The 23959-nt window shown below is 50.9% G+C and overlaps 2 protein-coding genes across 2 annotated transcripts in view; both read left to right on the top strand.

The window, feature by feature from the left end:
• Positions 1-11760, top strand: part of LOC145361621 (transcription factor Spi-B-like) — a 31703-nt gene extending 19943 nt beyond the window's left edge. Inside the window, exons 3-6 of the mRNA XM_080217487.1 lie at positions 1587-1680; positions 3214-3410; positions 5881-6043; positions 11134-11760. Of these exons, the coding sequence (XP_080073613.1) occupies positions 1587-1680; positions 3214-3410; positions 5881-6043; positions 11134-11453 (774 nt within the window). The 3' untranslated portion in view covers positions 11454-11760. The remainder of the gene's footprint in view (positions 1-1586; positions 1681-3213; positions 3411-5880; positions 6044-11133) is intronic.
• A 3697-nt stretch (positions 11761-15457) lies between these two features.
• mybpc2a (myosin binding protein Ca) overlaps positions 15458-23959 on the top strand; it is a 56254-nt gene continuing 47752 nt past the window's right edge. Inside the window, 1 exon segment of the mRNA XM_080217350.1 lies at positions 15458-15554. Coding sequence (XP_080073476.1) covers positions 15458-15554 — 97 coding nt within the window.

Here is a 23959-nt window from a genome sequence, read left to right as displayed (position 1 = left end):
AGCACCCGGTAGAAACTCACGCAGACATGGGGAGAATGTGCAAACTCCACACAGTGTCCCAAGCTGGGAATTGAACCCAGGTCCCTGGCGCTGTGAGGCAGCAGTGCTGACCACTGTGCCACCATGTCACCCCGAGTTCCGGACACCCCCCCACCATTGGGAATATTCTTCCTGAATCTACCCTGTCTAACCCTGTTAGAATTTTATAAGTTTCTGTGAGATCCCCTCTCACTCTTCTAAACTCCAGTGAATATAATGCTAACCGACTTAGTCTCTCCTCATATGACAGACCTGCCATCCCAGGAATCAGCCTGGTAAACCTTCACTGCACTCTCTGTATAGTAAGGAAGGATGGCATGGTGGCACAATGGTTAGCACTGCTGCCCCACAGAGCTTGGGGACATGGTTTCAATTCCTGTCTTGGGTCACTGTCTGTGCAGAGTCTGTACGTTCTCCCCGTGTCTGCGTGGGTTTCCTCCGGGTGCTCCAGTTTCCTCCCACAGCCTGAAAGACAAGTTGGTTAGGGTGCATTGACCCAAACAGGTGCCAAAGTGTGGCAACTGGGGGAATTTCACAGTACCTTCATTGTAACATTAATGTAAGCTTTACATGTGACTAATAAATAGACTTTAATAAAATAAGCTAAACTCAGATTAGACTTTATTAGACTGGGACTCTTATCTCTGGAGCGTAGGAGGCTGAGGGGTGATCTTGTAGAGATCTATAAAATGACGAGGGGCATAGATCAGCTAGATAGTCAATATCTTTTCCCACAGGTAGGGGCAATTTTTTCACACAGAGGGTGATGTGTGTCTGGAACAAGCTGCCAGAGGCAGTAATGGAGGCGGGTACAATTTTGTCTTTTAAAAATTGTTTGGACAGTTATTATGGGTAAGGTGGGTGTAGAGGGATATGGGCCAAATGCAGGCAATTGGAATTAGCTTAGTGGCTTTGAAAAAAGGGACGGCATGGACAAGTGAGGCCGAAGGGCCTGTTTCCATGCTAAAGTTAAAAGTTTATTTATTAGTCACAAATAAGGCTAACATTAACACTGCAATGATGTTATTATGAAATTCTCCTAGTCACCACACTGCAGCACCTGTTTGGGTCAATGCACCCTAACCAGGGCATCTTTCGGACTGTGGGAAAAAACTGGAGCACCCGGAGGAAATCCATGCCGACACGGCAAGAACGTGCAAACTCCACACAGACAGTGACATAAAGCTGGGAATCAAACCCAGGTCCCTGGCGCCGTGAGGCAGCAGTGCTAACCCACCGTGCCGCCCTAATGTTGTAATCTCCTATGACTCTGTGACACCAAAACTGTTCACAGTGGCGGCCTCACCAGTGCCACTTAGCAAATGCTTCATTGACTGAAACGCCTGGGGGAAGTCCTCAGGATGCGAAAGGTGCTCCATCGGCACAAGTTTAATGTTTCGTTGGCTGCAAACTGGAGGAGATCTTTACCCTGCTCCACGGGTCACGGGATGTCCAAGGAAGTGAGGGGGGTGGAGGGGCGGTTGGGGGAAGAGCTTGTGCGAATGAGGCGTGTGTTAGCTAACTCTGACCATTCCGTTTCTTTGCAGTATCCCGAGGCAGTAACATACGAAACAGAATCGTACAGCAAGCACCCAACTGCCTTCTGCTCCTACTATGTGGCTGAGCCAGAGCAGCCGACAGGTCAGTGGCTTGGGTATCGGACCGAGATTGAAAGCGACCATCTGTTTTCTCCCCTCCACTCTGGTGCAAACCGGAGCACCCGGAGGAAACCCATGCAGATATGGGGAGAGTGTGCAGATTCCGCGCAGACAGTGACCCAAGCCGGGAATCGAACCCAGGTCCCTGGTGCTGTGAGGCAGCAGTGCTAACCACGTGCCACCGTGCCGCCTCATATTGTATCTCTGCCTTAATAAATATTTAAATAAGTAATAAAATCATTTCACATTTACAGCATCGAAACAGGCCATTCAGCCCAGCTGGTCTATGTCTAGCAGCAGTGTGTACCATCTACAAGATGCACTGCAGCGATTCACCAAAGATCCTTAGACAGTACCTTCCAAACCCACGACCACTTCCATCTAGAAGGACAAGGACAGCAGGAACATGGGGAACACCACCACCTGCAAGTTCCTCTCCAAGCCACTCACCATCCTGACCCGGAAATAAATCGGCCATTCCTTCGCAGTTGCCGGGTCAAAATCCTGGAATTCCCTCCCTGAGGGTCAACCCACAGCACGTGGACTGCAGCGATTCAAGAAGGCAGCTCACCACCACCTTCTCAAGGGGCAACTAGGGAAGGGCAATAAATGCTGGCCAGCCAGCGATGCCCATGTCCCACGAATGAATAAAAAGAGTCAGTTTTCTGTGTGAGCCCACTCTCACATCTCTACATCTGACCCTATCAGCTTATCCATCTACTTCTGTTGCAAATCTGCACATGTCCTTTCCTTCACCTTACCAAGGAGCTCGATTAGTCGTGTTATAACTTGCATGTTGAGTTATTGCTTTGATTTGACTTAATTTATTATTGTCACATGCATCGGGATACAGTGAAAAGTATTGTTTCTTGCACACTATGCAGACAAAGCATACCGTTCATAGAGAAGGAGAGGATGCAGAATATAGTGTTACAGTCATAGGTAGGATGTAGAGAAAGATCAACTTAATGTGAGGTAGGACCATTCAAAAGTCTGACGGCAGCAGGGAAGAAGCTGTTCTTGAGTCGGTTGGTATGTGAACCTCAGACTTTTGTGTCTTTTTCCTGACGGAAGAAGGTGGAAGAGAGAATGTCCGGGATGCATGGGGTCCTTGATTATGCTGGCTGCTTTTCCAAGGCAGCGGGAAGTGTTGATAGAGTCAATGGATGGGAGGTTGGATTGAGTGATGGACTGGGTTGTGTTCACGATCTTTTGTAGTTTCTTGCAGTCTTGGGCAGAGCAGGAGCCCGTACCAAGCTGTGATTCAACCAGAAAGAATGCTTTCTATGGTGCATCTGTAAAGAGTCGTAGCTGACATGCCAAATTTCCTTAGTCATCTGAGAAAGTAGAGGCATTGGTGGCCTTTCTTAACTATAGTGTTGGTATGGGGGTGGGGGGACCAGGACAGCTGTTGGAGGTTTTGCTGGTGGAAAGGTAAGCACGGGATCTGAGGTTAATAATGTGCCGGAAATCCGAGACATGGCACCCCTAACAAACTGCTCCCTCTTGTTTCTAGATCATTACTGGGCTGGCTCCGACCATCACAGCCTGAGCTACGACCATTTTGACGGTGGGCAGTTCACGCAGCTCCAGAATGTGCCGGTCTCCCACTTGCAGAGTTTGTACCCGCAGTTCCCTCTGGAGGTGGTCAGCACCCCTGACCCTTCACTGCCCAATCACACCACCTGCCCACTGGAGGAGGACTACAACCAGGTAACGTCTCCCACATCTGCCGATGGCACCAAGCTTAAGAACACAGAACATTACAGCGCAGTACAGGCCCTTCGGCCCTCGATGTTGCACCAACCAGTGGAACCAATCTAACGACCAAAGCTTGGAGGAGTGACAGAGAATGAGATGATACACATGGAATGCCACAGGACTTGGGTGGGTTAGCAGAAAGAGGAATTTAATCCTGAGAAAAAGGCATTTTGACAGAAGGAATAGCGAGATGAAATGCAGATTAAACAGCACCATTCTAATGAACGTGCAGGAACAGAGGGGATTGGAGTGCATTGATTTTTGAAGTTGGCAGGACATATCGGTGGCACTGTGGCACAGTGGGTAACACTGCTGCCTCACAGCGCCAGGGACCCAGGTTCGATTCTGGTCTTGGGTGTCTGTCTGTGCAAAGTCTGCACGTTCTCCCCGCGGGATTCTCTGGGTGCTCCAGTTTTCTCCCACAGGAGACCATTGGCCATGCTAAGTTGCTCCTTAGTGTCCAAAGATGTGCACATTAGGTGGATTGGCCATGCTAAGTTGCCTCTTAGTGTCCAAAGATGTGCAGGTTTGGTGGATTGGCCATGCTAAATTGCTCCCTAGTGTTCCAGGATGTATAAATTAGGCGAATTAGCGTAGGGCCTGGGTAAGATGCACTGTTGGAGAGGTGACACAGACTTAATCAGCTGAATGGCCTCCTTTTGCACTGTTGGGATTCTCTGATATCAAGACAGTGGTTAGCAAAGCATCTGGGATATTGTACTTCATAATTAGAGGATTTGAGTACAGAGGCAGATGCTGCCAGACCTGCTGAACTTTTCCAGAACTTTCTGTTTTTATTTGAGTTGGTTCCTGGTAAAAGGAGGAAGTTGGGTGGGGAAGTTGAACAGAACTGTCTCATTTGAAGAGCGATCAGGGAGTGCAGTAAGTTATGGGAAGAGGTAGATTGAAGCAGGCCATATAAAGGGGATTAGGATGTGTTACAAGAGAGAAAAGGGATTGAGAGAGGCGGCAAGGGTTTGAGGCTGATCTATGGCTTGCCCTTCTTGTGAAGCTAAAACTGTGCAAGTCTTTCAGGGACATTGACACTAATTCCTGCCTCCTGGAGTTATAGACCAGCATCCCATTGCGGACAGGATAATGGAATGATGCAGTCGGGAGATTAAAAGTTTAAAGTTTATTTATTAGTATCACAAGTAGGCTAACATTAACACCACGATAAAGATACTGTGAAAATCTCCTAGTCACCACACTCCGGCGCCTGTTTGGATCACACTGAGGGAGAATTTAGCACGGCCAATGCACCCTAACCAGCACGTCTTTTGGACAGTGGGAGGAAACCGGAGCACCCGGAGGAAACCCACGCAGACACGAATGTACAGACTCCACACAGACAGTGACCCGAACCGGGAATCAAACCCAGGTCCCTGGCACTGTGAGGCAGCAGTGCTAACCCGCTGTGCCAAATCCTTCAACACTGGGAGCTGATAGCAAGCACAGTTGACATGGAAACCTCTCAAAGTGATTAAACAGCATCTTTGTCTTTTTCTCTATGGGGCCTTTATTTTTGACTCTTTTCTGCTCTTTATCATACTACTATTGTATATAATCTTCAATCATCTTGAGTTCTCTGCCTCAAGGTGGCACGGTGGCACAATGGTTAGCACTGCTCCCTTGCAGCGCCAAGGACCCGGGTTCAGTTCCCGGCTTGGGTCACTGTCTGTGCAGAGTTTGCACGTTCTCCCCATGTCTGCGTGGGTTTCCTCTGGGTGATCCAATTTCCTCCCACAGTCCAAAGATGTGCAGGTTAGGTTGATTTGTCATGCTAAATTGCCCCTTACTGTCCAAAGGTGTGCGAGTTAGGTGGATTGGCCATGCTAAGTTGCCACTTAGTGTCGGGGGACTAGCTAGGGTAAAGGCATGGGGTTATGGGGATTGGGTGGGGTTGTGGTTGTGCAGACTCAATGGGCCGAATGGCCTCCTTCTGCACTGTAGGGATGCTATGATTATACGATATACAGATAGGACAAGAAGACAGGTCCTGACTCCATCCCAGCCACAACTGGGATCAAACTTTGTGTTGTTGGTTCCAAATTGCCATCCAGCCAATTGCACTCTCCCCTCTACCCCTCCAACAAGACGTCCATGTTGCTGTGGCAACAACCACTTTTACCCGCACGTTGTAATATGGAGCTATGGATCGTGAGGGGGCAGAGGCTCCAACATTCTTTCCATCACTGCCAATGGCGCGAGTTGGCAGGACTTGCGCGTCGGTGGCTATTCGTCCGTGTAATAAATGCATCTTCCTTGACCAACAAGTCCTGGGGCGGTATTTGGCCCCAAAGCTTCCTGGGATCAGAGGCAGTGATGCTCACCCCACTGCCCCCACGCCCTCCTGTCCTGTTTGTTTTTGATGCTCTGTCTGAAGAATTCTAGTCACCGGGATTTAATTTTTCCCTGGCAGGTGTTCCCGATGTTGTATCCTTCCTACCAGACATCCAACGACCTGTCAAGCCCATCGGTTTCTGAGGACGACGACTACAACATTGGCAGCCCCGTGCTGGAGGTCTCCGACAGTGAGTTTGACGAAAACATCCCCCCTCGAGAGTCAGTGACACACGATGGAGGTCAGTGAGGCCCTGGCAGCGAGTTGATACGAGTGTTAGAGAGTAGAATTGTGTCTGACAAGAACCCCCCCCACCCCACCAAGGCCACCCTCCTGCCATCTCTCACCTTTTGGTGTGACTGGGGTGTCCTGGGTTGCCCCCTTTGATGTGGAGATGCCGGCGTTGGACCGTGCTAAACACAGTAAGAAGTCCCACAACACCAGGTTAAAGTCCAACCGGTTTATTTGATAGTGAACTCACAAGCTTTTGGAAACTCTGTTCCTTCATCAAGCGTATGGACCCTTAAATTCCCGGCTTGGGTCACTGTCTGTGCAGAGTCTGCGTGTTCTCCCCATGTCTGCGTGGGTTTCCTCCAGGTGCTCCGGTTTCTTCCCACAGTCTGAAATACGCCATGATTAGAGTGTGTTGGCCATGCTAAATTCTCCCTCAGTGTACCCGGCGCCAGAATGTGGCGATTAGGGGAATTTCACAGTAACCTCATTGCAGTGTTAATGTAAGCCTACTTGTGACTAATATTAAAACTAATAATAAATAAACAATGCTTCCTGGCTCAGGGAGAGGCTGGATTCCAGCGTCCTCCTGCTGCAGAGTGCCCACATGTTAGGTGTTTAAATGTGGAGAGACCCATGCCCCCTGCCCCCCCCCCCAACCAAGTGTGCCAATACCCATGGTTGAAGAATGGCCCACCAGAGAGAGGGAGAGGGACAGAGAGGGAGAGACAGAGAGGGAAAGGAAGGGAGAGAGACGGACAGAGACAGAGAGGGACAAAGAGGGACAGAGAGTAAGAGGGATAGAGAGAGAGAGAGAGACACAGAGAGAGACACACACAGACAGGGAGAGACAGAGAGAGAGAGAGAGAGACAGAGGTACAGAGAGAGAGAGAAGGAGAGGGACAGAGAGGGAGAGGAACAGAGAGGGTGAGGGATAGAGAGGGAGAGACAGAGAGGGAAAGGAAGGGAGAGAGAGGGACAGAGAGAGAGAGAGGGATAGAGAGGGACAGACAGAGAGGGAAAGGAAGGGAGGGAGAGGGACAGAGAGGGAGAGGGATAGAGAGGGAGCGAGAGGGACAGAGAGAGAGAGAGGGTCAGAGAGAGACAGAGATGGGAGAGCTACGTGATGTTCTACAGACACAGGAAATGTAGTTGTGTTGCTTGCAGCAGTTGTCTGCTACAAATAGATCTGTAGCTTCGCACCACGAATCCGGGCACAAGTCCCTTGGGCATTGAATCCAGCTGCTGCCAGCTGTACTGAGGGAGCAGCAGGGTGAGGGAGCGAAACCCACCAATTCCCACCAGCTGCTGTGTGCAGGAGTATCAGAGTTGGACAAACCGCAGGGAAAAAAAATTCAGGCGAGAGGTTAATTTCTGGGGGCTTTTGGAGGGGGGTGGGGGTGTTGCAAGGGGCTGGTTGGGGGGGGGGGTTGGTGGTGGGGTGCTAGTGTTCACTCGAGCTCCTGGGTAAATTTCCGAAGGAGCCAATGCGTATTTCTCAAACGGAGTACTCTTGCTTGATCCTTTTATGGGATTTGAGTATCACTGGCCAATATTGGCTGCCTGCCCCTAATCGCCCCCTTGTACTGAGTGTCTGGCACCGCCATCTCACGGGGCAGTTGGGAATCAAGCACATTGCCGTGAGTCACACGTAGGCCAGACCGGGTAAGGACGGCAGATTTCCTTCCTTAAACAGGACATTAGTGATTTTTAATGACAATCGATGATAGTTATCATGGCCGCCATTACCTTGTGGCACCTTTTATATGAATTGTTACAAACCAGATCAGATACCCACCGGTGTTCTATGAAGCTCACCTGGCCCATAATGTTTTACATTGAACTTGGTTAGGGTGAGCATGAGAAGTTTCACTCCAAGTCTGATCCAACTGAGCCATGAGGAGCTTTTATCAAAAACCCAGTTTAATTAAGAATATTGTTGACATGTACAGTAAGACACTTAGCAAGAACTTTAAACATCTACAAACAAGAAACACCACAACCACAATAACGTAATAGGAAATATCTCTAATGTGTTCCAACAAAAGCCAACATCCAATAGATAAAACCCTCCAAATATGCACAATACAACATAGGTTAATGTCCACTTTGTACAGGAATCCCACCTCCTCTCCTCATTCTCTCTTCTGTTTGGAAAAAGATACAAAAGTCTGAGGTCACATACCAACCGACTCAAGAACAGCTTCTTCCCTGCTGCTGTCAGACTTCTGAATGATCCTACCTCACATTAAGTTGATCTTCCTCTACACCCTAGCTATGACTGTAACACCACATTCTGCACCCTCTCCTTTCCTTCTCTATGAACGCTATGCTTTGCCTGCGTAGCATGCAATAAACAATACTTTTCACTGTCTGCTAATACATGTGACAGTAATAAATAATAGCAGATCAAATCCGGGAGTTGAGTGCTAAAAGTCCCTTGTGAAGCAACTCAGGAGAAATTGTGGCCACATCTATTTCCCAAAACACAGCTTCTTAAAGACAAGAACAGGGAGAGAGAGAGACTGTTTCTTAGCTTACTGCTAAAACTGCTTCCAACACACTCCCCAGAATGAAACTGAAAGCCCAAAGGAAAAAAACCCCATCATCTGACTGTTACATCTTAGTCCACCCCCGATGATATCACTAAAGCTGTAAGCTTTTAAAAAAAAAACTTTCTTAAAGGTTCACTCATATGTCATGATAATTTCTATCAATTGCATTGAAATTCCAGGTTCTGTGGTGGGATTTGAACCACTTGGGCCTCGGGATTACTAAACATTACCAGTATGTCACTGTCTCTCACTCTAACTAACTTTAAGCTATTTTATAGATAAATAGCCAATGTCACTGTTTGAAAATTGAATTCTACAATTCAGACCATCTCTTTTTTTTAGAAAGTTGATCCATGTATTAATCGATTTTGTTACTGCGTACGCAGCTGTCGCCTCTTTGGGCGCTGAGTCTGTCCCTGGGACCACACAGGCGTAGGCTTCTTCCCCACTCTCCCTCAGCCATTACCTCCCCTTGCTGTCTTGCCACCTTCTGCCACCACAACCTTTCTCACTCTTCCCAGCCAAGCCATTTGGCTGTTGAATATCTCGCAGCTGAACCTAATCCTGTCCGTATCGGATGTGGACAGCTTTCCTGCCACTGCTGCTAGCTGCCTTTCTCCTCCTGACCTGCCGCACCTCCCCACTGGCCCCAACATGGCACTGTTGCATGCTGTTCCTCACTGAGGCAGTTCCTATCTCTCTCTCTCTCTCTCTCTCTTGCATTGACCCAAACGCCTTGATTGTCAAGTCATCTGACTACTGGGGCGGCACAGTGGTTAGCACTGCTGCCTCACAGCACTAGGGACCCAGGTTCAATTCCCAGCTTGGGTCACTGTCTGTGTAGAGTTTGCGCATTCTCCCCATGTCTGCGTGGGTTTCCTCAGGGTGCTCCGGTTTCCTCCCACAGTCCGAAAGACATGCAGGTTAGGGTGCATTGGCCGTGCTAAATTCTCCCTCAGTGTACCTGAACAGGCGCCAGATTGTGGCAATTAGGGGATTTTCACAGTAGCTTCATTGTGGTGTTAATGTAAGCCTACTTGCCACTAATAGATAAACGGGCTAATACTCCTGAAGGAGGTCTGGTGGCGCAGTGGGGTTAGTGCCCCTGCTTCTGAGCCATAAGCTCTGGGTTCAAATCCCACCTCAGGACTTGATGGCTGAGGAAGGTGCATTGACAACACTATCAAGCAGATTGAGTGTCAACCTGCAAATCCTTCCAATCCTCTGACAGGTGGTAAGAATGGGAGAGTTTTCTGGTCAGCCATGCTTGATGCTAGTGACTTGTCCCATGCAAAAGAAACAGTAGAACAAAACAGCACAGGAACAGGCCCTTCGGCCCACGATGTTGTGTTGAACATGACACAAAATTAAGCCAATCCCGTCCGCCTGTCCTTGCTCCATATCCCTCTATTCCTTGCATATTCATGCACTTATCTAAAAGCCCTTTAAATGCCCCTATTGTATCTGCCACCACCATCACCCCTGGCAGCCAGTTCCAGACACCTCCCACTCTCTGAGTAAAAAAAACTTGCCCCTCACATCTCCTTTCAACTTTCCCCCTCTCAGTTTAAGCACATGCTCCATAGCTTTAGACATTTCAACTCTGGGAAAAACATTCTGACTGCCAACACTATCTGTGCCTTTCATAATTTTATAGACTTCTATCAGGTCTCCCCTCGGCGTCCGCCGCTCCAGAGAAAGCAACCCGAGTTTGACCAGCCTCTCCTTATATCTCATGCCCTCCATTCCAGGCAGCATCCTGGTAAACCCCTCTGTGCCCTCCCTAAAACCTCCACATCCTTCCTGTAATGTGATGACCACAATTGAATGCAATACTCTATAAGTAGGAGAGGCCAATGGCGTAGTGGTATTACCGCTAGATTATTAACCCAGAAACTCAGCGAATGTTCTGGGGACCCGAGTTCGAATCCCGCCATAGCAGATGGTGGAATTTGAATTCAGTAATTAAAAAAAGTAGTTGGAATGAAGAATCTACTCATGACCATGAAACCACTGTCGATTGTCGGGAAAACCCATCTGGTTCACTAATGTCCCTCTAGGGAAGGAAATCTGCTGTCCTTACCCGGTCTGGCCTAAATGTGACTCCAGAGCCGCAGCAATGTGGTTGACTCTCAACTGTCCTTTGAACAAGAGTGACTGGGGCTGGTCAGTTAATGCTGGGCCCAGCCAGCGATGCCCATGTCCCACGAATGAACAAAAAAAAGTACAGCCAACCAAAGTTTTATAAAACTGCAGCATGACATCCGACTCTTGTACTCAATGCCCTGACCAATGAATAGATGGAAGTGTGTTTGCCTTGTAAGTCATGATGTGGAGATGCTGGTGTTGGACTGGGGTGGGCACAATAGTTCGGACTCACCTGATGAAGGGGCAGCGCTCTGAAAGCTCGTGCTACCAAATAAACCCTTTCAGACTTTAACCTGGTGTTGTGAGACTTCTTACTGTGCCTCCTACGTCTGTAGTGGGAAGGCTGCAGATTCGAAGTGGCTGCTCCTGTGACTAACCTACTTCCCGACTTGTGCAGGTGCCCGGAAGAAAGTCCGTCTCTACCAGTTCCTGCTGGAGCTACTGAAGAGCGGTGACATGAGGGACTGCGTCTGGTGGGTGGACCGCGAGAAGGGGACGTTCCAGTTCTCCTCCAAGCACAAGGAGCAGCTGGCCCATCGCTGGGGCATGCAGAAGGGCAACCGCAAGAAGATGACCTACCAGAAGATGGCCCGGGCGCTGAGAAACTACGGCAAGACAGGCGAGATCCGCAAGATCAAGAAAAAGCTCACCTACCAGTTTGACGGCATGTTACTGGGCCAGAGGAAGTCGGATTGCAAAGCTGGCTACTTGCCGTAGAGCCGCAGCGAGGGTCCCTTTTCCTTTACGGACTCTTCCATCTGGGACCATGTTGGATTCAGGTGTGAAAGCTGGTTCTCAACGCTGCACTTACATCCTTGTTTTTTTTTTGCGTTTGTGTTTTGTCTTGCGCTGTCGAAAGCTGCCAGAGCCATCGCCTTCCACTTTGACGCGCCGAGATTCAGACTGAACGCTAGCTGCTTTTGAGTAGAGCCGTGTGGCCGTGTTGTCCTTTCCGGAAAGCTCGGAAGGTCTAAAGGCCGACGCTCTCCATTTCCCCCTGGTGGGCTAGGGCTGGTTTAGGGGAGTAGGGGAAGGGAAGGGTGGGTGGGGGGGGGGTGGGGTGGGGGAGCAATTTAAAGGTATCTCCTACGGTTTGTATGTAGCCAAGGTGATGATAACCTCCGCCCTGTAGGGAGAAACCTTCACCACTGCTTGGGGGAGCTGAGGTCAATGGGAACAAAATTTTAGAATTCGAGCCTATCTTTTCAGGAGAGGGGGAAATGTTTCCAGTGACACAGTGTGGACCTTTACCCTGCCAAAAGCAATTCATTTCCTGCCTGCATTTAGCTAGCTGAGGAATACAGAAGCAGGATGGGTGGTTGGAGGTAGGATACAGATTAGCCCTTATCCCTCAGAGCGAGGGAGCAGACCTTCTGTTCGTATCTCTACCTTGGCCCAATATCCAAATTGTGTCCAGGTTCTGGCGGGCGTTTTGTCAACCAGTTAAAATGATTGGAGTCCTCTTGTCACTCGATAGAAGGTACAGCCTGCAGACAAAATCTAAATCTTGTCCTAACCCATTGCTGCTCCATTATGCTCAATTAATTTGGGTGGGGGGGGTTGGTTTGATGGATAAATGGTACTCTGGGTCTTAGACGTAAACGCAGGGCTTTACTGTGCATCCCTTTTTATTATTATTATTATTATTATTATTCAGTGAGATGCAGATTCCCCATCCCTAATTGTCCCTCGAGAAGGTGGTGGGTGAGCCGCCATCTCTTACCCCCTGTGGCCCACCTGGGGTAGGTTCACCACCGTTAGGGAGGGAGTTCCAGGATTTTGACCCAGCGAAGGGAACGGCTGATACATTTCCAAGTCAGGATGGTGAGTGGCTTGGAGGGGAACTTCCCGGGGGGGGTGGGGGAGGTGGGGTGGTGTTCCCCATGTGCCTGTTACCCCGGTCCTTGTAGATGGTAGAGGTCGCTGATTTGGAAGATGTCATCAAAGGACCCTTGGTGAGTTGCGGCAGTGCATCTTGTAGATGGTACATGCTGCTGCTACTGAGCAGTGAGGGTGGAGGAACGAAGCTTAAGTTGATGAACGGGACACCAATCAAGCGGATTTGTCCTGGGTGACACCGAGCTTCTTGAGTGTTGTTGGAGCCGCACCCGTTCAGGGCGTACTCCATCACCCTCCTGACTTTTGTCCTTGTAGGTGATGGACAGTTGGTAGATGAGGTTCTGATCAAACAGGCCGCTTTGCCCTGTTGCAGTATTCTGTTTATTTTAGAAAGTGCACCCTTGTTGTAAATTTATTGTTATAAGAGAGTGTTAGCTCTTACAGGGCAAGCCCCCTGTGACCTGCAGTGAGAGAACGAGCCTATATTCCTCATTCTCACGGCTAGAATCGGAGACTGCACCCCACAGGAAGCATTAACTGCACGATGCCACATTTGGGGAAGCGAGGTTAAATCCTTTTAGCACCTTTTTGTTTTTTGATAACAGTTCGAGGTGTATCTGTATATATTTTGCAAGCAACGGGGAGGGGAGGGTGGGGGGCTGGAGTCCGGCTCATTGAGACGTCGCTGTAAAGAATCCGATGGGAGGCTCCGTGCACAGTTCCTGATTGGCTTGATGTACGTAACGCGCGCCGTCTCGGGCGCTGTTAGAAGTGTGGCTCCGTTTCTCCTTAGCACCACTGAGGGAATTGGAGAAGTTTGGTACGGCTGCCAGTGTGCTGCCAATGTGGGCACCGTGTGGCACCGTGTGGACGTGCCTGCCCACTTGGCATCGTGGCAGCCCAAGCTCGCAACGAAAACTGGGCGGGTGGTAACGACGGGCTCAGGAGGGTTCCCCGCGGCCTCTGGCACTGAGTGGCATCCCCCCTCCCACAGGTACTATTTGCTTGACTCGCTGTCCCTGATTGTAAATAAATGTAAATATTAACGGGAGTTTGTTTGTTACTATTGGTCAGGGCCAGAAGCTTTTGTGGGACCCTTGTCTGTTTGACAGAATTAAAGAGAGAAAATCCTCTAATTTTCGTAGCTGAAGATGGTCTTTGTCATTCATTTATTCATTCACCTCTTTTTGGCTCGCAAGGGGAATTGTGCCGTTCTTTTACACAGTTGTCTTCACACCTGAGATTTACCAGGAGTGAGACAAACTGTGTGGTTCTCCCAAAAAAAAACGCCCTGAATTCGTGAGAAAACTGGTCTAGATCACGATTGTTTATTCAGTGGGAGTTCGGACTCGAATCTCCCCGTTCTGCAGAGGCCACTATTGTGAATATCATTAAAAGCTCGGGGCAGGCGGAGCCTATTCAGGCTGGTGGCCCACAGTTCAGCAGCTCTGCACATGCGCAGTGGCTCTGAACTGTCAGCCTGCAGTTTGTTGGCCAGCTCAATCGCTGGCCAGCCCGGGACCCCCGCAGTGCTGCTCCCCTAGCCCCCCCCCGCAACCCCCTCGCCATGACCGATCATGGCCCCCCCCACTCCCATGACCATTCCCAGGTCAGCCCCGATCACCCCCGCCCCCCATCCCGGCCAGAGCACCCCAGTACCCAGCCCACCCCCTCTACCCCCTCCACCCCTGCTGACCACGCCCCCGATCGCTGGCCTCCCTCTTGCCCGACCCAATGGCAGCGGGATCCTCCCACCCCCACCAATCGCCCCCTGGGCCCTGCCTGGTAACTGATGGGCAGTGCCAAGGTGGGCATTGGCACTTTGCCCCTTAGGCACTGCCAGGCTGCCCATGCCCTGATTGTCCCCCACTTCACTCCAGCGGGATAGTCCCATAGTTCTCGGGAAGTTGGCGGGGGGCGGGTGCTGGTCTGAACCCCGCTGACACGAAGGACGCCTGACGGGTTGGGAGACTCTAGCGGGCTGGAGAATTCAGACCTGGGGCCCGCTAATCATAAAATCTCCACAGTGCAGGAAGAGGCCATTCAGCCCATCGAATCTGCATCGGCTACAACCCTACCCAGCCCTGTCCCTCTAACCCCACGCATTAATCACGTTAAAAAGGTGCGTAAAACATATTAAAACCTTGTGTTCCCACCGGTCTCTAGCGTGGGTCTGTTGGCTGAACAGCCGTTGCTAGAAGATGCGGGCACGGCGGGAACACACGTGCAAATCCCGCAAATCGGCTGACACGCGATTCTCCCTAGCAGAGTGGGAGAACCCCCAAAGTGACCGCTCCTTTCCCCCATCACCATCCTCGATTGTACCAGTTCACACATTAGCTGAGAATCTGGATTAATGGTCTAGTGATAAGACCACGAGGCCATCGACTCCCCACAAACAACTCAACTAATGTTCTGGGGGACCCGGGTTCGAATCCCGCCACGGCAGTTGGTGGAATTCGAATTCAATATAAAAAAAATCTGGAATTAAGAATCTACTGATGATCCATTGCCGAATGTCGGAAAAACCCATCTGGTTCACCTTTAGGGAAGGAGATCTGCCGTCCTTACCTGGTCTGGCCTACATCTGACTCTAGAACCACAGCAATGTGTTTGATTCTCAACTCCTCTCCAAGGGCAATTAAGGATGGGCAATAAATGCCAGCGACGCCCACGACCCACAAATGAATAAAAAAACACACACACACACAGACCACAAATGAATAATAAAAAGAATTAGAATTGGGTGCATTCAAAGGTTGGCCAGAACCAGCTGAACAGGGTGGGAAACTGTGGAACTTGCCTTTATTTAGCGCCTATCGCAATCCCAGGGTGTTTCGAAGGGCCTTGCAGCCAATGTTTGAAAAGTAGCCGGTGTTGGAATGTGGGAAGCGTGGCCGCCAACGTGCGCACAGCAAGATCCCACGCACAGCAATGTCGACAATGATCGTCCGGTCATCTGCATTCTCGGTGACGTGGGTAAGTGTTGCCCCCAAGGCTCCCACCCTCCCCCCCCGGGGAGAACTCCTCTGCTCTGCTTTGAGCCACAGGCTGGTCTTTTGCGTTGAGACGAGAGAGAGATGATGGAGACTCTCGCCTGAAAGACAGCAGCACTCTGACAGTGCAGCACTCCCTCAGTTACAGCAAGTCTGTGCTTTCCCTCTAATGGTATGGTTCATTGCAGTCTGAATAAAAATCTCATGGTCATGGTGGCACTGCTGCCTCGCAGCACCAAGGAGCTGGGTTCGATTCCCGGCCTCGGGTCACTGTCTGTGTGGAGTCTGCACATTCTCCCCGTGTCTGCATGGGTTTCCTCCGGGTGCTCCGGTTTCCTCCCACAGTCCAAAGATGCGCGGGTTAGGGTGTAATGTAAATTTACCCTCAGTGTAACCCGAACAGAGTATGGTAACTAGGGGATTTCCACAGTAACTTCATTGCGGGGTTAATGTAAGCCTGACTTGCAACTAATAAATAAACTTTAGACTTTATTGTGAGGTTTTCGGTGAGGGAGATGGGGGCAGCAAATGGCTCATGTCAATAATCGCAGATCAAAGCGAGTGTTTAACCAGCACGCGATTGGGCAGATTCCGTCCTATCCCATAACACCACGTCTCTCGTAGTGACATGGCCAACTCGCAGTTAACCCACGATAGTTCCTCACACATCAGGCCTGAAGTGACGATGAGCAGTATGACTGAGATGGACCTCAGAGGAGAAAGCGCATCCCATCAAAAGTTACTGCAGAGCGAGTAAGTCCAAGAGTCTGACCTCCTTCCCCGCTTCTCATCATCATGGAGTCCCTGCGGTCCAGAAAAAGGCCATTCAGCCCATCAAAACAGAACCCCTACTGACACACTCCCTGGGAACCCCCTGTAAATTATGGCACACTCCCCGGAGACCCCCTGTAAATGCTGACACACTCCCCGGGGACCCCCTGTAAATACTGACACACTCCCCCCGGGGACCCCCCTGTAAATACTGACACACTCCCCGGGGACCCCCTGTAAATACTGACAAACTCCCCCCGGGGACCCCCCTGTAAATACTGACACACTCCCCGGCGACCCCCTGTAAATACAGACACACTCCCCCGAGACCCCCTGTAAATACTGACACACTCCCCGAGACCCCGTGTAAATACTGACACGCTCCCCAGGGACCCCCTGTAAATACTGACACACTCCCCGGGGACCTCCCTGTAAATACTGACACACTCCCCGGGGACCTCCCTGTAAATACTGACACACTCCCCGGGGACCTCCCTGTAAATACTGACACACTCCCCCCGGGGACCCCCCTGTAAATACTGACAGACTCCCCGAGACCCCCTGTAAATACAGACACACTCCCCGGGGACCTCCCTGTAAATAATGACACACTCCCCGGGGACCTCCCTGTAAATAATGACACACTCCCCGGGGACCTCCCTGTAAATACTGACACACTCCCCCCGGGGACCCCCCTGTAAATACTGACACACTCCCCGGGGACCCCCCTGTAAATACTGACACACTCCCCCCGGGGACCCCCTGTAAATACTGACACACTCCCCGGGGACCCCCTGTAAATACTGACACACTCCCCGGGGACCCCCTGTAAATACTGACACACTCCCCAGGGACCCCCTGTAAATACTGACACACTCCCCGGGGACCCCCTGTAAATACTGACACACTCCCCGGGGACCTCCCTGTAAATACTGACACACTCCCCGGGGACCCCCCTGTAAATGCTGACACACTCCCCGGGGACCCCCTGTAAATACTGACACACTCCCCGGGGACCCCCCTGTAAATACTGACACACTCCCCGGGGACCCCCTGTAAATACATCGGCCACAATCCCACCTAGGTCCTATCCCCAAAACCCCATGTATTTACTCTGTTAATCCCCCCGACACTACAAGACAGTTTAACATGGCCAATCCACCTGACCTGCACATCTTTAGACTGTGGGAGGAAACCGGAGCTCCCGGAGGAAACCCATGCAGACACGGAGAGAACGTGCAAACCCCACACGGACAGTGACCCAAGGCTGGATCGAACCCGGGTCCCTGGCGCTGTGAGGCAGCAGTGCTGCCTCTCGACTAATTGATGGCGGAGAGTTCAATTGTAACTATGACTGAGAGAAGATCAGCTCTGCACAGGAGGAAGATTCATCATCCAGTACTAGAAAAAGACAGGCAGTGTGCCTTAATGAGTATTGTACGATGGCTCTGATATCCATCATTATGAACTGCTTCGATAGGTTAGCCATGCTGTGGAGATGCCAGTGTTGGACTGGGGTGGGCACAGTAAGAAGTCTCACAACACCAGGTTAAAGTCCAGCAATTTCAGAGCACTTCTCCTTCATCAGGTCAGTAGCTCGTGATTCCAAATAAACCCATTGGACTTTAATCTGGTGTTGTGAGACTTTCTACTGTTCGAAAGGTTAGTCATGGCACAAATCAATTCCAGCTCCCGGACTATCTGGATCCACTACAGTTTGCCAACTGCCACAACAGATCCACAGCAGATGCCATCTCCCTGGCCCTGCACTCAACCCTGGAACATCTAGATAACAAGGATACCTATATCAGACTCCGAGTTATTGACTACAGCTCAGCCTTCAACACCATTGTTCTTACGAACCTCATCTCCAAACTCCATGGCCTGGGCCTCGGCTCCTGCCTCTGCGACTGGACTTTGAACTTCCAAACCCACAGACCACAATCAGTAAGGATAGACAACAACACCTCCTCCACAATCAACCTCAACACCGGTGCCCGCAAGACTGTGTTCTCAGCCCCCTACTATACTCCTTATGACACCTCTGACTGTGTGGTCTAATTCCCTTCCAGATCGATTTTCAAGCTTGCTAATGACACCACCGTAGTGGGTTGGATCTCAAACAACGACGAGACAGAGTACAGGAGTGAGGTCGAGAATTTGGTGCCAAAGGAGAAAACGCTGGAAACTCTCAGCAGGTCGGGCAGCATCTGTAAGGAGAGAAAAGAGCTGATGTTTCGAGTCCAGATAACCCTTTGTCAAAGCTAAAAGAGAATCTGGTGAACTGGTGGAGCGAAAATAATCTCTCCCTCAATGTCAACAAAACTAAAGACTTCAGGAAGCGTGGAGGAGAACATGCCCATGTCTACATCAATGGGGATGATGTGGAAATGGTTGAAAGTTCCATGTTTTTAGGTGTCCAGATCACCAACAACCTGTCCTGATCCACCGCCACCCCCCCTCCCCCCCCCCCCTCCCCCTCCAATGCTGATGCTATAGTTAAGAAAGCCCACCAACACCTCTACTTTCTTCGAAGACTAAGAAAATTTGGCATGTCCACGACGCCTCTCATCAACTTTTACAGATGCACCATTGAAAGCATCCTTTCTGGTTGTATCACAGCTTGGTCTGGGCTCCTGCTTTGCCCAAGACCGCAAAAAACTACAAAGTGTCGTGAACAAAGCCCAATCCATCACACAAACCACCAGCCTCCCATTTATTGACTCCATTTACACTTCCCGCTGCCTCTGCAAAGCAGCCGGCATAATTAAGGACCTCATGCACCCCAGACATTCTCTCTTCCACCTTCTTCTATTGAGAAAAAGATACAAAAGTCTGAGGTCATGTACCAACCGACTCAAAAACAGCTTCTTCCCTGTTGCTGTCAGACTTTTGAATGGACCTACCTCGCATTAAGTTGATCTTTCTCTACACCCTCGCTATGACTGTAACAATATATTCTGCACTCTTTTCCTTTCCAGCTTTGACTGTATAGTGTGCAAGAAACAACACTTTTCACTGTATACTAATACATGTGACAATAATAAATCAAATTAAATCAGATTTCTCAGCTATCCAGTTGCTGTTTGGGGTGGTTTATGGTCCTGCCCACTATAACCTGGTGAAGGTTTTCATTTATTCATAATAATGAGAGTGTGTGTGATGTGTGAAGGTTCTTGATTGAAGTATTGATTCCTGTGGCAGCCCCCCCCACCCTCGAGCAATTCCTTCTGTCCAAGGCTGCTCGCGTTCTAGACCGGTGAGAATTATATTGACAGCTTCACAGAGGACACACTGAGAATGTCAGTGTACAAAATCACTGACAATAATGGAAAGTGTGTCGGAGAATGAAGGTGTTGAAGGATAATCATTGCTCGGAATGGATTTACTGCAGAACATAGTGGAATCTGAAAAGCTGATGGCAGAGAGTGTAGGATCCCCATCAATTACTGACACACTCCCCGGGGACCCCCTGTAAATACTGACACAGTCCCCGGGGACCCCCTGTAAATACTGACACACTCCCCCCGGGGACCCCCTGTAAATACTGACACACTCCCCGGGTACCCCCTCTAAATACTGACACACTCTCCATGGACCCCCTGCAAATACTGACACACTCTCCATGGACCCCCTGTAAATACTGACACACTCTCCACGGACCCCCTGTAAGTACTGACACACTCCCCGGGAACCCCCTGTAAATACTGACACACTCCCCGGGGACCCCCTGTAAATACTGACACACTCCCCGGGGACCCCCTGTAAATACTGACACACTCCCCGGGGACCCCCCTGTAAATACTGACACACTCCCCGGGGACCTCCTGTAAATACTGACACACTCTCCGGGGACACCCTGTAAATACTGACACACTCCCCAAGACCCCCTGTAAATACTGACACACTCCCCGGGGACCCCCTGTAAATACTGACACACTCCCCGGGGACCCCCTGTAAATAGTGACACACTCCCCGGGGACCCCCTGTAAATACTGACACACTCCCCGGGGACCCCCTGTAAATACTGACACACTCCCCGGGGACCCCCTGTAAATACTGACACACTCCCCGGGGACCCCCTGTAAATACTGACACACTCCCCAGCGACCCCCTGTAAATACTGACACACTCCCCGGGGACCCCCTGTAAATACTGACACACTCCCCGGGGACCCCCTATAAATACTGACACACTCCCCGGGGACCCCCTGTAAATACTGACACACTCCCCGGGGACCCCCTGTAAATACTGACACACTCCCCGGGGACCCCCTGTAAATACTGACACACTCCCCGGGGACCCCCTGTAAATACTGACACACTCCCCGGGGACCCCCTGTAAATACTGACACACTCCCCGGGGACCCCCTGTAAATACTGACACACTCCCCGGGGACCCCCTGTAAATACTGACACACTCCCCAGGGACCCCCTGTAAATACTGACACACTCCCCGAGACCCCCTGTAAATACTGACACACTCCCCGGGGACCCCCTGTAAATACTGACACACTCCCCGGGGACCCCCTGTAAATACTGACACACTCTCCACGGACCCCCTGTAAATACTGACACACTCCCCGGGGATCCCCCTGTAAATACTGACACACTCCCCGGGGACCCCCTGTAAATACTGACACACTCCCTGGGAACCCCCTGTAAATACTGACACACTCCCCGGGGACCCCCTGTAAATACTGACACACTCCCCGGGGATCCCCTGTAAATACTGACACACTCCCCGAGACCCCTTGTAAATACTGACACACTCCCCGGGGACCCCCTGTAAATACTGACACACTCCCCGGGGACCCCCTGTAAATACTGACACACTCCCCGGGGACCCCCTGTAAATACTGATACAATATTAATACGATCCTGGGGAACTCCTTACCCTACCTCCATGGGCACTATTACAGTGTTCCTGGGCTACCTAGTGCTGGTGTTACAATAGAAATTCATCCAGTGTTTATATCAGTGAGTCAGCCCAAAGTCACTGAAGGTGAATCTGTCAGAGATCGTAGGATAAACCTGACCATCACTTTCTTACATTCTGACCTTTTGATCTGACATTTTATTGATGGATGTTTTGCAACTCTGACTAATTCTATTCCCCCTGGATTGGGCTGGGTGGTGCCGCAGCGGGTTAGCACTGCCGCCTCACAGCACCAGGGACCCGGGTTCGATTCCTAGCTCCAGGAACTGTCTGTGTGGAGTTGTCCCTGTGTCTGTGTGCGTGTCCTCCGGGAGCTCCCGTTTCCTCCAAAGATGTGCGGGTTAGGGGGATCGGCCATGCTAAATTGCCCCTTAGTGTCAGGAGGATTAGCAGGGTAAAAGCGTGAGGTTATGGGAATAGGGCTTGGGTGGGATTGTGGTTGGCGCAGACTCGATGGGCTGAATGGTCTCTTTCTGCACTGTAGGGACTCTATGGTTCACATTGCTCAGTATTTTTTAGCATTTCGGTCCATATTTCCCTCGCTCGCCATCAGTTACCTCTTTACATCCAGGTTCAGAGGTCAGAGAGACAGAGAGAGAGGGGAGAAATTAGCTGCCAATATATTGGCATGTTCTAGGCACCATTTCCTCCCCACTCCCAGTCCTCCATCCCGTCTGAATATTGACATTCTTCAAAAACTCTTACACCACAGGCCAGCGGTGGGATGGATGTTGGTGGGGTGGGGTGGGGTGGAGTTAAGAAAGTAGGAGAAGGCCATTCAGCCCATCGCTTCTGCTCCATCGTCATGTAGACCATGGCTGAACCACATTCCCCCGGCACTGTCCGCATTCATCTCCCTGGCAAACTGTAATCTCCAGAAATCCACCAATTTCTCTTTGTTGGTTTGGGGGGAGGGATGTGGAGGGAGTGCAAGGGTTGTTGGGGGGGGGGGGGCGGCGGGTAACAGGATCGAGGGGCAGGAGGGCATGGGGTGGAGAGAGTGGAATGGAGTGGGTGCGGGGTGGAGGGGTTTGAGGTGGAGGGGATTGAGGGGGAGAGAGATGAAGTGAAACTGGAGGGAGCGGAGGGGAGGGAGTAGAGGGGGAAGGGAGTGGGGAGAGAGTGGAGGGGGAATGAGTGGAGGGAGAGAGGATGGGGGAGGGGAATGGGGAGGGAGTGGAGGAGGAGGGGAGTGGGGAGGGAATGGAGGGGGAAGGGAGTGGGGAGAGAGTGGAGGGGAATGAGTGGAGGGAGAGAGGATGGGGGAGGGGAATGGGGAGGGAGTGGGGAGGGAGTGGAGGAGGAGGGGAGTGGGGAGGGAATGGAGGGGGGAGGGAGTGGGGAGAGAGTGGAGGAGGAATGAGTGGAAGGAGAGAGGATGGGGGAGGGAGTAGGATGGGGAGGGAGTGGAGGGGGAGGGAGTAGAGGGAGAAGGGAGTGGGGAGGGGGTGGGACGGGGTGGGTGAGGGGGGTAACTGGGACAGAAGAGGAAGGGTCCGGAGAGGAGGAATACCTTTGAACCTGTATTGGTGTTTGGGTCAGGGATTGTCGCTGGGTTGGTCCCTGTTTAGCTCTGGGCTCCATCGAAAACCCAGGTAAAGTTCACAGATAAGTTAATGCTCAGAGTCCTTCCCAATTCCCCTCGCTGTTTCCCCCAGTCCCTCCTGCTCCTCATCAGTCCTGTTCCTATCCTGTCTTCCCCATTTCCCCTCATTCCCCTGTCGAAACAACCTAGTTCACTAATGTCCTTTAGGGAAGGAAATCTGCCATCCTTACCCAGTCTGACCTACATGTGACTCCAGAGTCACAGCGATGTGGTTAACTCCCAACTGCCCTCGGAAATGGCCGAGTGAGACACTCAGTTCAATGGGCAATTAGGGATGGGCAGTAATTGCTGGGCCAGCCAGCGACATCCACATCCCCCCCGCCACCCTCTCTCTTTCTCCTCCCCTGCTCTACACCCCCGGTGAGTGGCGTAGTGGTTAGCACTGCTACCTCACAGCACCAGGAGCCCGGGTTCAATTCCCGGCTTGGGTCACTGTCTGTGTGGAGTCTGTATGTCCCCCCCGTGTCTGCGTGGGTTTCCTCTGGGTGCTCCGGTTCCCTCCCACAGTCCGAAAGATGTGCTGGTTAAATTGGCCATGCTAAATTCTCCCTCAGTGTGCCCGAACAGGTGCTGGAGTGTGGCGACTGGGGGATTTTCACAGTAACTTCATTGCAGAGTTAATGTAAGCCTTACTTGTGACACTGATAAATAAACTTAAACAACTTAATCCCACAATAATCTTCCAAAACACACACCCACTCCCAGAAACTCCATCATTGCCCCAGTAAACCGCCTTATTCAGACAAATGAAGTGGGGGGGGAAATCTCACAGAGAAATTCTAACAGGATGAGACAGGATAGATGCGGGGAGGATATTCCCGATGGTGGGGGAGTCCAGAACCAGGGGGCACAGTCTGAGGATTCGGGTAAACCATTAAGGATGGAGATGAGGAGACATTTCTTCACCCAAAGAGTGGTGAGCCTGTGGAATTCATTGCCACAGGATGTAGTTGATGCCAAAACATTGAATATATTCAAGAGGTGGCTGGATGTAGCACTTGGGGTGAATGGGATGAAAGGTTATGGGGAGAAAGCAGGATTAGGCTATTGAGTTGGGATGGCATGGGTGGCAG

Source organism: Carcharhinus amblyrhynchos, chromosome 35 (assembly GCF_965287045.1).
Source record: "Carcharhinus amblyrhynchos chromosome 35, sCarAmb.v2.hapA, whole genome shotgun sequence".
Lineage (NCBI taxonomy): Eukaryota > Metazoa > Chordata > Chondrichthyes > Carcharhiniformes > Carcharhinidae > Carcharhinus > Carcharhinus amblyrhynchos.
This window is presented reverse-complemented; position numbering and strand designations above follow the sequence as displayed.